The sequence below is a fragment of the Archocentrus centrarchus genome, chromosome 14 (assembly GCF_007364275.1).
Source record: "Archocentrus centrarchus isolate MPI-CPG fArcCen1 chromosome 14, fArcCen1, whole genome shotgun sequence".
In the NCBI taxonomy this organism is placed as follows: domain Eukaryota; kingdom Metazoa; phylum Chordata; class Actinopteri; order Cichliformes; family Cichlidae; genus Archocentrus; species Archocentrus centrarchus.
The window spans coordinates 13,614,854-13,630,747 of record NC_044359.1 but is presented as its reverse complement, the minus strand read 5'-3'; the positions used below and the strand labels follow the sequence as shown (position 1 = coordinate 13,630,747).

The following is a 15,894-nucleotide window of genomic DNA, read 5'->3' as shown; positions in this document are numbered from 1 at the left end:
CCGCAATGCTGTGTCCCCAGTTGTTTTAACCAATCCCACTCGAAAAAAGTACACTCAGCTGTCATTTTACCGATGAGAAAGAGAAGCGGAAATGGCTGCAGTTGATAAGGTATGTTACAATCATCTTTAATAGTGAACAGTCACTGGTTATGCCATTGCTGTTTATTTAGGAGCATTTGGACCCGGAAATGATGTCAGACTTAAAGACCTGATAGCATTCAGCGGCAAGTTTAGTCATGGCGGATACTGGTGAAACTGTGCCAACTTTTGTTTTACAGGGAAAAAAAAAGTACTATATATATATTTTTTTATGGTTGGAAAAATGGACCATTAAATTTATATCAGCAGCAAACCTGATTAAAATTTTTGAATGAAGTATTCATCTTCCATGTTTACTGTCACATTTTAAATAACCTTATGCTAAATGTAAAAGCTGATAGCTAAATAAGTGCAATTTCCTAATTATGTGATTCATAATCCGATTAGTCATTTCAATAGTTGATGTCTAATCGACTATCAAAATAGTCATTAGTTGCAGCCCTACTTTGGTCTTAAAGGATTTATTTAAGTATGTCATTAATTACCTCCCAGCTGCAGGTTAGCAAACAAGCACTGGGGGAATGTTGTGTAGGTGTATCTTTTCTTTCCTCCACTAATTTCTTAATTCATTTATGTATAAAATATCAATTAAAAATCTATTAGGAAACATGAGTAAATGGCTGTTTTTATGAGGCATGCTGATAAATCCCTAATCTCAGTAAATGATGGTTATAATGAGTCTTATTAAAATAACCAAAACATGTATTTTGTTGTATAGAATTTTGGAGTTCCCATCTAAATGTCCGTGGGCCACGGGAGATACCTAAGCCCAGAAAAGCTGAGGAGAAGCAGCCAGATGTTGCAACGTCAGCCTTGCCCATGTCTGCACCACAGACGAGCTCTGCAGCTCCATCTGACTCAGCGCCACAATCAGACTCAGACAACCAGTTCAAATCGGCACCTGAATCAGACGCTGCCGCCCAGAAACCGGCTTTAAGGCCCACCTTGTTCCACGAGTTTTGTCCAATCACGACTCGTAGTCCCTCAGAGCTGGATTGTGGCTCTGGCCTGGGTGCTCTCTGTTTCATCAACCCTCTTTTCTTGCAGTCTCAGAGCACTTTTTCCAGACGGCACATTTTTAAACACAGCCACAAGGTTCGGGTTTCCACAGAGACTTCGACCATGCTGTCACCCCCGATTGATCCACCACCTCCGCCACCTTTGATACCAAAAAGCAAGGGGAGATGTAAAGCCCAGAAAGGGGGACAAGAAACACTTCAGCTGAGTGAAGGCCAAGCTGCTCAGATTTATCCTCCAGCTAAAGACGCCCAACCCCGGCCTGTAATGCAGAACAATCCCAGCGATGCTCAAGTGCAGCCTCCATCAGCACCTCCTCACATCCAGCTTGAAATGCAGGAGCAGCAGATGGAAGCAGGACAAAGTAAAGGAGTGAAAGAAGAGGAGGCTGCAGCTCAGCATCTCCCAGAAGACTCAGACTACATGAAACCCTCAGCAATGATCAGTTTCTCTAATTGTGCCTCACTCTCTCCTTACATGTCCCCATCAGTTTCTCCCATGCCACCTGCTCTTTTGCCCAAAATGTCTCCATCCCTGTTTCTTCATGACTCTCCTGGTGTGTCTCCCTCTCTTTCACCTTATCATTCCCCTTCTTTATCCCCCAAGGTTTCCACTTCTCTCTCTCCTAATGACTCACCCAACCTTTCTCCCTCCCATTCTCCTTATCACTCCCCATCTCTTTCTCCTAAGGTCCCCTACTCTCACTCTCCCTTCACTTCCCAGCACTCTCCACTGATAGAACAAGCCAGCGATACATGTTCTACTCCTTCAACACCAGATAAGCTGAGAACAGATGGTGAAGCTGAAAAAAAGGAGGGAGCAGAAATGAATGAAAATATAGACAAAAATGGAGAGACTAAAGATCTGTACAAAAAGAGGGAAGAGGAGGAAAATGACTTGGTGTTACAGATGAATGCTGCTACTGTAAATGACACGGAGAGCTGCAGTTCCTTCAGCAGTCTTGAAGAAACAGCGGAGACTCAACCTCACCCACTCGACAAACAGGCCGATGGTACAAGCATCTAGCAAACAAACATGTTAAACTGCCTCTCAATTAGATCATCATTAATCATTGGAATCACTTAGCATAGGATAGGGTGACTTGACTGCCACCCTATTTATTTTAATACAATAAAACAACCTGATGGGATGCCAGTCGTTTCTTCACAATGATTGTGTGAACAAGTGAGCAAATTCATGAAAATTGAACCTGTTATGATTCTGGCAGGAAATAAAAATACTACACAGATCTTATCAAAGACATTTTTATTTGTGTAGATTCAACAGCAAAATTCTTATTTTGAGAGATTTCTCAGCTCTCCAGAAAGAGCAACAACACTAATCCATGATGCCTTTATACCAAACCTCGCAAAAATAGCATTAAGTATTACTTTGCCTTAGTTAACAGTCTAAACTTCTCAAATCATTAACACGAAAATGGACGGTAAACTTAAAGGACCAGGTGTAAAGACTTTAAAATCTTTAGCCAAGAGTTGACCATAAAAAGCATTCACTTCAATCACTTTAAGTTGCAATAATGATGATCTTGTTAAGATTTGTAAAACCAATTTTTATTTATTTATTTTTGCAGGAATCATTTTTAAATGCATTGGTTTAACTGAGTTCTTGTCATTAAGATAAAGTTTCCTAAGTGCATCTACAAGAGCGACGATTTATTAATAATCATCTCACTTATTGTATCAGATAATTATCATCAGAAACAGACCTGACACTGAATCAGAGTGCTTTAATAATCAGAGTTGGTGCTTGAAAAGTTGTGGCTGGCGTATGTAGCAGATATGGTCTGATCTGCTCTTATGGCTTTATTTGATGTAAGAAAGAATCAGTCTGCTATTGCATACAGTAAAACAACAACAACAAAAAAAATCAGATTTCTGTTGGTAAGTTTTGAAAATTATGGAGCAGATCGTCCATCCATACATCAACACCAGCAGGGAGCGTCTTGTTTGTTCAGCTCCAGCAGGTTGGACTCCAGCTGCTCTGCGTCGTCCTGGAAGCGCTCGGTAAAGGAGCGAATTAAACCTGCGGCGCTGCCTTCATATTCCACCAGCTCAACGCTGGCACCTGGTAATCAAACATACACTGACTGAATATTAACTTTGACAGAACAGGACTAATTGTTTGTATGCATGTATAACTTCTGTATGTCACAAAAAAAAGTTGAACAGCAAATATTTTTAATGCTATTATTAATACTTCTGTGTAATGATGAAGTAGTGCCAATACCAACTTGGCACCAGTGGTCTTTAAGCAAACTCCAAGAAGGGATGTTTTGGGGGTATCCAAATAAAACCTGGGGTAATATGGAGGGGCATAATGACCTTTTTCATTCATTAATAGAAGGGAGAGTCAGTCACCCCACAATACAATATTATCACAATATTTCACTCATGATACGATATTGTGATTTTGAGCATTTTGCAATATGCTGAGTATTGCAATAACACACATTGCAATTATCCACTTTTTTCGACTAAAAATTGTGTCCTCAAAGTTAAACTCTCTCAGTATCTGTTTTTATCCAATAAGATAAAGTTGTCTGCAAAATGAGATCATCAAGCATACCAACACTGTCACTAAAACCTGTCATAAGATGGAGTCAGACAGTCTATCAGTCTGATAACAGCATGCAACTGAATCGGGTCAAGTTGTCAATTATGCATAACCTGTTTCTAATAATACAGCAAATAACTGTGACAAATCATCAAAACTCATATCTGTTTGCCATCTACAGAGACAGAAATTCACATTTAACCATTACATCTGCACTTAGCAACCTTCCTGTTCTACAGGAATATACCCAGAATACAACCAGCTAGTTGAGTCAAGTCCCCTCGAGTTGTGCTCACTGATAAAAACTCATTCAGACTGACGGCAACACGTTGGCGTTCTGTCTGCATTTATAAATTTGATAGCAATTATTTGCCAACTTTCGACAAGCTCTCCGAGAGTGACTGCAGCCAGTCCAGGTCGGACTGTGACTGTTTGCCTGATAGGATGAAACAGTCTGCAATCAAAATTGGTCCTGAGTGTGCAACACACTCAAGCTCTGGTCACCATTTAGTCACCACAAGTTGCAATCCATCACTGAATTTTCTTTGGTAGACCCAAGGAGGTTGCTCTCTTAGTTTTTACTCGTGTGACTGAGCCATTAGCTTCCTCTGAATTAGGAAGTACATTTGTCAAGCTAAGTGTGTTAGGTGTTGGATGGCTTTTCAGCTGAGCCAATTTAAAGTAAGTTTAATTGGCTAAAATTATCTCAGGACAGTGGAGCATGAGAAGAGCCCTCTTGTTCATAGTATTCCCTGAGTATTTTAAATTTATTTAATAAAATATCAATATTTGGTTTCTCTGTATCGATACATTATCGCTACAGAAAATATCGCGATAATATGTGGTATCGATTTTTTTTCTCTCACCTGTTCATTACACGTCTTAAGTTTGCATGGGAGTGAAAACTAGACCACAGGGTATCAAAATCAGACACCACTCTGCTAAAACAGATTCATCTGCGTACCGCTGATTCTGGTGTTGGCTTGAACAAACATCTTGCGATCCTCCTTCCTCAGCAGAACCGTCTCACGCAGGCGCAAGAAGTTGTGAGCGCCAGTGTCGCCGACGGTGGAGTAGCGGTCATAGAGCGCCCTGCCTCCTTCCACATCTGCCGTCGACTTAAAGACCTACAAATCAGTTTACAAACTGTGGAATCAGTTTAAACAGCATACTGGGTGAATTAAGCAATGATGGCTCAGAGTACACATAAGTAGAAAGTTTGGATCAAGTTATAATATGTCCAATAAAGCTGGCATTAAATTTTATTTTTTTACACCAAGTTGTTATTAAGCTTTTCTACTGTATAAATTATTTATACTTAGGCTAACAGCACAGCATTGAAGTAGTCTAGTAACAGTATTTCCACACTAGAGTCAAACAATGACAGAGAGGATTACAGCAACCTGGACCGTTTTAATATTGTGAAGTTAAATTTTATGTTTTAATTTCAGACCCTACTAATAAACATTTTCAATTAATTAAACCAAAAATTAATTAAAATATTAAGAAATAACAATGACAAGTCACGAAACCCCAAGTTTGACTCATTTAATTGTTCTCAAACCAAAATCCAAATGTAGTAAGTCATAACGAAACTCGCTTGCAAAAAAATGTACATAAACACTGAACTGGTAATCAAAATTGTGGCTCTGATTTTAATGAGAAAAGAAAGGAATGGACAGTGGGTTAGTTGTTTATGAAGCTATCAAATTGGCTCCAGTGAATCATTTACATTTTTTAAATGAAAAGTTTCCTTTTTATATTTGTCTCTATTAATTGGAGATATATTGATTACCTGCAGTTTACAGAGGAACCTATGGATGGCGTTCTTGCCCACAGTGTGGATCTTGCTTCGGTCCAGTGTAATTCGTGCATCAGGCTTGCCATCCTGTCCTGTTACTTCCTCCAGGCCCACCAGGCCCTCCCCAGCCTCCAGCAGAACACGTAGGATGACGAATCGGGCCTGCATGTGAGCCTGATGCAAACACATAATGCCACATACACGTGACATACTGTTCACACCCCTTGATGCTCATAAAAAACAGATTTACTGCCAACTAATGTATAAAAAAAACAAAAACAAAAACAAAAAACAGAATAATTTGTACAGACTGTTCACCCAGCACTATGCATCTCTGGAGCTCTATAAATGATATGTAAGGAGGGAAAAGAGACCACTTGTAAGAGAAAAGTTACTCGTTGAGCAAACAAATGACCTGTCTCCAGCTCTTGCTCTCAGGTGTGTAGAATTCCAGGCCCAGAAGTCCAGCTCTGACCATGCTGAGCCAGTTGATGTACACCACATCGTCTGCATCCTGTCCCTCGTGGCCAAAAATACTGGGACAGAAAGACACAAAGGTTAACCACAGAGAATCAACTACACTCTTGAACATAAATAATAATGACTCCAAACCACTTGTGTTTATTTTAGAAGGTCCTTAATTACATCAGAATTGTTTAAATTTCAACAAACTAGACCAAGACTGAAAAATAACAGTAAAAATGAAGTGAATGGCTGCTTAAAGGTTTCCAAACATAAATAAAGTGAGCAATATTTCTGTTGGCTGCCATTTTTGTTTTGCTCAGTAGTGGACATATTTAAATAGATTTAAGGCTTTTGTTTTGGGTCCCAAAAGGCTCCTGCAGTCCCAAATATTTTCCCAGCTGGAGAAATCTAAAATTTCACCCTATTGACTGATGTTTAAGGTGGTTCCCATATGAGACGTTTAAGTTTGTTTAATATGTATAATGTATATTTAACTCAAGATACACTGTATGACATACCTGAGCACTTGTTTGTTGAGACACAAATAGAGTCCGACGCACTCAGCGCGGCATTCTTCATAAGTAGACGCAATCGTGGAGAATTTACTGTCCCAAGTCTCGCTGCCCCGATACCAGCTGGACACCTGAAAGGAACATTTACATATTAAGTTTTCTTTTTTTCCCTACCAACGGAAAAACCTAAAGCATAAAAAAAAAAAAAAAAAAGAAAAAAAAATGGCCATGAGATTTGAAGGCCAGACAGCAATGTGCACACAAAAACAAACTCACCGGTTCACCAGTCTCTGGGTTGACCACCTTACTTTGGTCAAAGTTGAACTTGCCCTTGTCATTCTACGGATGGAGATCGAGGGCACAATGGAAAAATGAGATTCACTCACTGATAATTACAGCGCAAAGCACTGAGTGAAACATTTAGCACAAAGGAATCAACAATATCTGTTGCTCTTAACACACCACAGTAAGTAAACACAAGCGTACAGCAGCAGCATGTCTGACTGACCTGCACGAACAGCTTGCCACTTCCGTGACCCAACAGCTCATGAAGTCCAACCTGCACCTCAAACGATGGGCCCTTCCACTTGATAAACAAATCCTAGAGCAAAAGGAGGAATCAGGAGATATTATCGTGCAAACGTGGGAGCTGGTGTTTAAGAGAAACAGGAAAATGTATAAAATACCTTGTCTTCCTCTTCCAGGAAGGTTAGTTTTTCTTTTTGCGTTGCATAGGCTACAGCAAGCACGTTGCCGAGTGACACATTTTTAAAGCCCTCTGACTGTCTGATGTCATCGTCTATGAAAAGGAAAAAAAAAAACAAATACATAAGTGTGATGCTGTAACTTAGTCGGAGTCAGCTGAGAGATATCTGCAAACGTACAGTTGGGGATATTAATGCCAGCTGGTATTCCACTCCCGGCGAAGGTGAGAACGTCCAGTGAGGTGAAGTCTGGTTTAAGGAAGGTGTCCTTCTCAAACTCCCGGGGCCAAGGCAACTCAGGAAGCAAGACTTCTGCTGAACTCACCAGTTTGGCGAAACGCTCGCTCATTGCTTTGTTCACAACAGCCACAAAACCTAAAACAGCACCAAACAACCACAAACACAGGAAATCAAATCAACTGTAAAAAAACAAAAAACAAAAAAAAAAACTTGACTTCTTTGTGCAGCAGTTTTGCCTCTGTACACCACCACAGTGGATTTTAAAGCAAACAATCAATATGTGATTGAAGTGCATACTTTCAGCTTTAATTTAAGGGGTTTTACAAACTGTTTAAGAATTACAGACATTTTTATTTACAACCCCTCATTTTCAGAGGTTCAAAATTAATGGGACATACTAACATAAGCCTAAATATAAAGTCTCTTTTTAAATGAAAAAAAAAAACTAACTTTGTGGCCAATGTCTGCCTCAAGTCTAGAAATAATGTCCATGACATTACAAAATGTTGTGTTTCCTCCCTTGAGATGCTCTGCTGGACCTTTGATCCTGCTGCTTCTATCAGCAGACACATCATCAATAAACACTAGTGACTCGGCACCACTGGCAGCCATACATCCCCATACCATAATGCTGCCTCCATCATGTTTAACAGATGTGTATGCTTCAGATCATGAGCTGCTTCTCTCCTTCGCCATACTTTTCTTTTCCCTATCATTCCAGTACAAGTTTATCTTGGTTTCATCTGTCCAATGATATATATATATATTTTTTTTTAAACAGAACTCTGCAGGCTAATCTGGCCTTCCTGGTCTTGAGTCTGGTTAGTGGTTTGCACCTTGTTTTAAACTCTCTGTATTTACATCTGTGTCGTGATTGTAGCCTATGACAGTGATACAACTACCTGTTCAAGAGTGTTCTTGGCTTGGTTAGATGTTGTGAAGTTGTTTTTCTTAAACGTGGAATGTATTTGTATTACATTAAAACTACAGTGAAAAGCTATAAAATACAAATTCAACACTTTTAATCAAATTCAGATAATATGTGTGCTACATTTGACATGAATCAAGGGAGCAGGCCTCACCTGGCCAATTGCTCATCATTCAATTGTCCAATTAATTTTGAGCCTCTGAAAATAGGGGACAAAGATTTTTTCCCCTATCCAAGTATTAAAAATACTTATATTTAGATTTATGTTAGTGCGTCCCATTAATTCTGAACCTCTGAAAATGAGGTAATGTGTATAAAAATGGCTGCAATTCTAAAACTGTTCATGTTGATTTTTTCTTTTTTAAACCCCTTACGTTAAAGCTGAAAGTCTGCTTCAATCACATATTGTTTTGATTTACAATCGACTGTGGTCATGTACTGAAGCAAAACTGCAAAAAATTGTGTCTCTGCCGCAAAGACTATGGAGGACACCATCCTGCAGTAAAGCAGCAGTGCTGCCTAAATAAGTTTTTAATCATCTGAAGTTCCAAACAATGTGTATAAAACATGCTATTATCCTGGACTCGTGGTCACTTATTAACTTGTTATGCTTATTTCCAGCTCTGTATTTTTATTCTTGGACTCTACTGGAGTAGCTTTGCATGACTCACAGTTCAAAGTAATTATTCTTCATGTTATACTGGGCCTTGGTGCACGCACTCAGTTTTTCCACTGTCTGAAACAAGTTGCTTTAGCCCCCTTTCTCCCTCCCTTTAAGGCAAATTTCTGCTGATGGGCATGTGCCTGAAATGGCCATATAAGAGATATCCACTCTCACTGGCAGCTCACAGAGCCAAGAGTAGGGGTGAAGTCTGAAACTGACAGGGATTCATAAGGATTACTTGGACATTTTTATAATTTGGATCCAGATTTTTAAACATTAAATATGTAACAGAAAATAAAGAAAAGCAGAATATGGAATAGGGAATAAGAATATGTAATACTTTCTCATTTTCGAGTACTAAACATCATCCATTCCATCACGTGTCCCTCAAAGACCAACATAGGACAAAACACAGAAATGTATCTACTGGAGATGCTGAGTCCATCTATTTAAGTAACAGTTCTAAGCAGCTTAGCCAACCCACAGGAAATAAAACCTGGAGAGAGCCATAGGATTACAGCCTGCACACCAGCAAGCATGGTAATATCATGCTTCTTGATCAGCTTGGCAGTTACCTTCAAACTCTCCTCTGGAGCCAAACGGGTCTCTGTAGCTCTCGATGAAACCTATATAACTGAAAGAAGGCAAGACCAGGGAGGAAATGAAGGGGTAATGAGGAGTAAAGAGCAGGGAGAAAAAGGTTATGGAGGTTAATGAAAGAGAGAAGTATTCAATACTGAGTACAAAGGTTCAAATGAACTTAAGGAGGTGAAGAAGTGAGAGATATATAAGACTTATACTAGATTTATAAGGAAGAGAAGCTTTCTCAGATCTCTCCAGATACAAATAAATCAATTTCACAGTGTAGCACACAAAGTTAAAAACACCTGCATTTAAACTGTGCTAAAAAAAACAAGTCAAGCCACTTTCTGACGTTCATGAGCATGTCATTAATGTAAAGCAAAATGTCAGAATACTAACAACCACCTCACTTCAGCTCAACAGATCTCTAAGCCAAGAACGAACTGGATGATGCAACAACCTTCATGGTGGACCGCAGATATCAGTGGGCTCACCTCTCCACAATTGGCCCCTTGTCTTTAATCCAGTAGCGCGAGCCCTCTTTGTGGGCTTCAACTGAGCCTAAGGTGAAGCTGCGTCTGTACTCTTCAAGCATCTTCCTCTGGTTCTCATTGGCAGCATAGGCCTGTAACATATTCATAAACAAAAGTAGAACTTGGACGGAAACATTTTTTTTCTTTGGTGGTCATTCACTCATACCCTCCTTGTGATGATAGTGGGCCATAATTACTGGTATTTTATGAACTTAACTTTGTTTTAGAACAAAATTGTAAAATGCACATTCTTGTAAGCTCCAAACATTGCCTCCATACACCACTGTATTCTTACAGTGGGGAAAATAAGTATTTGATACACTGCTGAATGGAGAGGTCTAATTTTTTAATCATAGGTACATTTCAACTGTGAGAGGCAGAATCTAGAGAAAAAAAAAATCCAGAAAATCACACTGTACAATTTTTAAATAATTAATGTGCATTTTATTGCATGAAATAAGTATTTGATACAATAGAAAAACAGAACTTAATATTTGGTACAGAAACCTTTGTTTGCAATTACAGAGGTCAGACATTTCCCGTAGTTCTTGACCAAGTTGGCACACACTGCAGCAGGATTTTGGACCACTCCTCCATACAGATCTTCTCCAGATCTTTCAGATTTCATGGCTGTCACCGGGCAACATTGAGTTTCAGCTCCCTCCAAACATTTTCTATTGGGTTCAGGTCTGGAGACTGGCTAGGCCACTCCAGGACCTTGAAATGCTTCTTACAGAGCCACTCCTTAGTTGCCCTGGCTGTGTGTTTCAGGTCATTGTCATTGCTGGAAGACCCAGCTATGACCCATCTTCAGTGCTCTTACTGAGGGAAGGAGGTTGTTGGCCAAAATCTCGTGATACACAACCCCATCCATCCTCCCTGCAATACGGTGCAGTCGTCCTGTCCCCTTTGCAGAAAAGCACCTCTAAAGTATGATGTTTCCACCCTCATGCTTCACGGTTGTGTTCTTGGGGTTGTACTCATCCTTCTTCTGCCTCCAAACATGGCGAGTGGAGTTGATACTAAAAAGCTCTATTTTGATCTCATCTGGCCACATGACTTTCTCCCATGCCTCCTCTGGATCATCCAGATAGTCACTGACGAACTTCAAACAGGCCTGGACATGTGCTGGTGTGAGCTAAAGGATTTTAATCCATGACTGCATTGTGTGTCACTAACGGTCATCTCTGAGACTGTGGTCCCAGCTCTCTTCAGGTCATTGACCAGGTCCCCCCGTGTAGATCTCGGCTGATTCCTGACCTCTCTCAGAATCATGCTTACCCCACGAGGTGAGATCTTGCATGGAGCCCCAGACCAGGGAAGACTGACAGTCTTGTGTTTCTTCCATTTTCTAATAATTGCACCAACAGCTGTTGCCTTCTCACCAAGCTGCTTGCCTATTGTCCTGTAGCCCATCCCAGCCTTGTGCAGGTCTACAATTTTGTCCATGGTGTCCTTAGACAGCTCTTTGGTCGTGGGCATGGTGGAGAGGTTGAAGTGTGATTGAGTGTGTGGACAGGTGTCTTTTACACAGTTAACGAGTTCAAACAGGTGCAATTAATACAGGTAATTAGTGCAGAATAGGAGGGCTTCTTAAAGAAAAACTAACAGGCCTGTGAGAGCCAGAATTCTTGCTGGTTGATAGGTGATCAAATACCTATTTCATGCAATAAAATGAAAATTGATTATTTAAAAATCATACAATATGATTTTCTGGATTTTTTTTTTTTTTTTTTTTTTAGATTCTGTCTCTCACAGTTGAAATGTACCTACGTTAAAAGAAATTACAGACCTCTCCGTTCTTTGTAGGTGGGAAAACTTGCAAAATCGGCAGTGTATCAAATACTTATTTTCCCCACTGTAGCTGTCTCACCTGTGCTTTTTCAAGATAACCGGAGACTTTCTCCATGAGAGGACTGTAGTCTCCTCTTGTCACAGTGAACTCTTTGTCTTCAAAGCTGAAGCTGCCACAGCAGGACTCACATTCCCCATCCACTGCGCAGTCTGTGAAGCAATTTTATTGTATTGCTTTAAATCACTGAATTCACAAACTAGAATACTTTTTGCTTTTTTTTAACTGCAATTTGACCTTTTTGCACAGCTGAAGCCAAGCGGACCTCATAGCAGGCTTTCCCTCCATTTTCCCTCTTAAACAGACGCGTGTTGTAGGCAGACAGTTTCTAGAAACAAACGACAAGTACACAGCTAAGAATAAACTGAATTAGACTCAAACACACTAAAAAGTGATTTATTATAAGAAGGAGATTATCATGTCACGTAAAGTAGATAAAAGAAACCGTTTCTTACAGGAGAAATGGAGCATTGAGTTTTATGTGAACTTGCTTACTTTTGAGTCAAGGAACTTCTGAGCCAGCTCAGCATCCTCCAGACAGCAGTTTCCTGAGAAATAGGTGGTAATTCCCTGAAGCAAACAAAAACAAATAAACTCAGTGAGGCGTGCATCATCTCATACGGCACAATCATGTTCAGTGGTTTCCTGAAAAGCAGATAAGATCTTGGAATTGGAAAAAAAGGGAAGAAGAATAAGAAATCAGAACAAAACATGTGCCAAAGAGAACCAAACCTTTCCAGCTTCAGCCCTAAACCGATACTTAGGATACAGAATATAAATGTTCCAGAAACCTTTGTCAGATTTATTCTGTCTGTAACAGACATTGGCTATTTAATTTAATTTAATTTTACCAGCTAGCCTGCACTTGGATTTGAATGATTACAGATCTCACCTGGTTACCCAGCCCCAGCTGTTTCTGTCTGTCTTCCAGTGAGTAGAGGAGACATGAGCAGCTGTCCCACAGAGCCTCCATCTCAGCAGGCTGCTCCTGAAAGGCCTGGCTGGCCCAAACCAGAGCTTTCAGCTTGTCCTAGGTGTATATACCACAGATGCAGCTAGCTTAAAACAGGTCACAGAAGCAGTATTTTCAATAGTAATCACATCATAATACAGTTTTCACTATATTTGGAACACTTGATCATTCCACAACCAATACTTGATTTACAACTGGCACTGCAGGCTTTTTTCTTTTTTACCTTAGGCAGATTTGGGATGAACTTTGTGTCTCCAAAAGACTTGTAGTTGCCCATGTTTGCATACAGACCTGCTGCATACACCAAAAAGGCCTGAATATTGTAAAAGAGAAAATATCAAATAAACTTCTTACAGCATTGCAGCAGTTTGTGGATGAAAGCTCGTGTTCAGACAGAAATGAGACAGCAGAAACAATGAGGCTGTGTACCTGATACTCCTCAGAGCTGAGCCCAGCTGCTGTGGCGACCTGTTCCAGCTGTGCAGGCGTCTGCTTCCTGAAGAGTCTCTGTAGCAAGACAAAGATGTCTGCAGACTCTGGGGATGTCTGCAGCAGCACTACCAGACCACCATACCTAAGACAAACATTCAAACAGATGGGTTTTTTTTGTTTGTTTAAATCAGCAGGGCAGCAACTCTTCAACAAACTAAAATCTTCTGCTTTTTCAAAAAGGTGAAATATTTCATTTCACAACAGTGCTTCCATTTAGGAGCTCTGCTGATTTTCAAGCTTGTTGATTTAACACCCCCACATCTTTGCATTAGCAACCTACCAAGCCGCGCGTGACAGATAGTGCGCATACATCTTCTCCTGAGGTGAAAGCAAACGAAAGGCCTCGCTGCAGTCGAGTGCAGAGATTCCAATGTCATTTGGGAGGTAGTACTGGGAGTCCACCATCTTGAATCCGAAAGTTAAAACTGGTGATAAGGTACTGGATTAAAAGAGTGGGCAAAAGACCAAAGGGAAACATGTGAGGAAGAAATGTGGGACAAAAAGAGGGGCTCCAAGTTAGAACCAACAATGTACATATTTTTTTAACCATGTGCTCAGGAAGTATTTGCACGCCTGTATCTGTTATGCAGGATATGGAGAGAAGAACAGCTTGTACACTGAACAAACACACCAAAACTTAATTTTAACATTCATACAGATACTGAAGTGATTTCTATGCATAGTTATTTTGTGTAAATTGCAAAGTATGTTATACTTCTTATTAGCTCGGCTGTTTCGAAGAAAAAGTCGAGCTAGTGTCACAGCCTTGGCGTCGGCGTCTGTTCCACAAAAACTTTAACATTGACCAAATTCACATTATGGATGCATATTGTTCAAGATAGACCCATCAATCTTCACACACTTGTTCACTGACTTTACTGGAACATCATCTACCTTCACTACCTTTATACCTTGCAGCTTCACTGTTACATCTACCTCCCTCTCATTTCACACACATGTATTCTGTCCTGCTTACTGACTCATTCCTCTTCTCTCCAGAGCATATCTCTCCAGGTTCTCTTCACCTGCTCCTTGCTCTTACTATAAAACACAGTGCTGTCAGCAAACATCACAGCCCACAGAGGCTCCTGCCTGACCTCATCTGTCAACCTGTCCATCACCTCTACAAACAAAAAAGGGGCTCAGAGCTGATCCCTGGTGTAATCCCACCCCCACCTTGAACCCATCTGTCACTCCTACCTCACCACTCTCTCATTGTCCTCATATATGTCGTGCACCACCCTCGCTTATTCTCTGCCACTCCTGACTTCCTCATGTAATAAAACCGTTGTCGTCTTGGGACCTCAGTTCGCAATAATTTAAAAAACAAAAAAACAAAAACAAAAAAAAAGTCACCTCAGGATTAACAGCTCCCAAATAAGTTTCTGTCAAATTGACTAATAGGAATGACTCTTGGAAAATAACACTGATTCTTTAGTAGATTGTGCTGCTTAACATATTTGGAGCTTTTTAAAGTTATTATTTTAAAGGCGAATTGCAGTGATTAAAATGGAGTACAAAGCGTGAAAACCAAATAAACCGAAGTGTATTCATAGCTCAGTGCTGCAGTACGGAAAACAGGTGCTGACCGTTCAGTGAACCTTGAATTATCGGACTGTGGCATAGATTCAAAATCAGTTAATATTACTCGAGCCCGTTTTCTGTTTCACTTTCCGCCAAAACTACAGTAACTACTATGAAGAGAAGCGTATACACACGAAAAGAAACCCGCTTTGTGTCTCCTTTGAAATCAGCATCCTTTTAACAGCAAGACAGCAATGAACGTGCACGTTTTATAAATAAATATGAATACAGCGGCTACAGCTAACCCAATAACGTTAGCTTCCAGCGTGCATGCTAAGGCGGCTGCATTTAAACACTCTGCGGCGACTTCTGTCAAGAAAACAATAAGTCACAAATACTGTGCAAGCCTTTCCTCGGCATGTTTGGCTGCTAACTGATACATAAGAAAGATATATAGATAAAAGTCATTTCAACAACTCGTTACCTTGATTCAGTTACTAGCTCAGGCGTACGTCAAATTGCAGTCTCACGCTGCTCACTTCCTGTATTCATTCAACGAGAGCACCAGCCCTTAACCAATCACAGGTTGTATATCGTGGTTGATTGACGCTTTAGCCAATCGCTCAGGGGCTGTGCTGAACTTTTTAAAGGTTTCCACGTTGCAAATTTTAACAAGATTAGACGTGAAGAACACCACAGTCAACTGCAGAACGCAAGCACATTAAATTATACCACTAAATACACGACAGAATGGTCACATTAATGTGTATATCTACCAAGTTCTCCGGCTTTGCAGGGTATGTGACGAGGTGGCCGAGTGGTTAAGGCGATGGACTGCTAATCCATTGTGCTCTGCACGCGTGGGTTCGAATCCCATCCTCGTCGATTTAATTTTACAGACACGAAAGTTTTTCAATATTATTCGGCCCTGATA

The 15,894-nt window shown here is 40.3% G+C and overlaps 2 protein-coding genes and 1 non-coding gene across 6 annotated transcripts in view; 2 read left to right on the top strand and 1 right to left on the bottom strand.

Moving 5' to 3' along the window:
• Positions 1-2,463, top strand: part of LOC115791579 (ras and Rab interactor 3-like) — a 6,690-nt gene extending 4,227 nt beyond the window's left edge. For both annotated transcript variants that reach the window (XM_030745697.1, XM_030745698.1), the window contains one exon: positions 818-2,463. In XM_030745697.1, the coding sequence (XP_030601557.1) occupies positions 818-2,142 (1,325 nt within the window). In that variant the 3' untranslated portion in view covers positions 2,143-2,463. The remainder of the gene's footprint in view (positions 1-817) is intronic.
• dpp3 (dipeptidyl-peptidase 3) lies at positions 2,382-15,894 on the bottom strand. Of its 3 annotated transcripts, XM_030745695.1 has the most exons (20): positions 15,445-15,488; positions 14,637-14,739; positions 13,717-13,875; positions 13,374-13,518; positions 13,168-13,257; positions 12,864-13,001; positions 12,467-12,541; positions 12,209-12,299; positions 11,993-12,123; positions 10,081-10,211; positions 9,580-9,638; positions 7,353-7,547; positions 7,155-7,267; positions 6,977-7,069; positions 6,745-6,807; positions 6,475-6,599; positions 5,907-6,027; positions 5,486-5,665; positions 4,655-4,817; positions 2,382-3,201 (listed from the first exon to the last, which is right to left on the bottom strand). In XM_030745695.1, the coding sequence occupies exons 3-20, from the start codon at positions 13,839-13,841 to the stop codon at positions 3,059-3,061; spliced, it is 2,181 nt and encodes a 726-aa protein (XP_030601555.1). In that variant the 5' UTR covers positions 13,842-13,875; positions 14,637-14,739; positions 15,445-15,488; the 3' UTR covers positions 2,382-3,058. The 3 variants fall into 3 exon arrangements, with proteins under 3 accessions (XP_030601555.1, XP_030601553.1, XP_030601554.1); XM_030745693.1 differs by lacking the exons at positions 14,637-14,739; positions 15,445-15,488 and adding an exon at positions 15,737-15,894; XM_030745694.1 differs by lacking the exon at positions 14,637-14,739 and having other exon boundaries at positions 15,445-15,596.
• Positions 15,764-15,845, top strand: trnas-gcu (transfer RNA serine (anticodon GCU)). Its single transcript has one exon. It is a non-coding gene; the product is annotated as a tRNA-Ser (tRNA).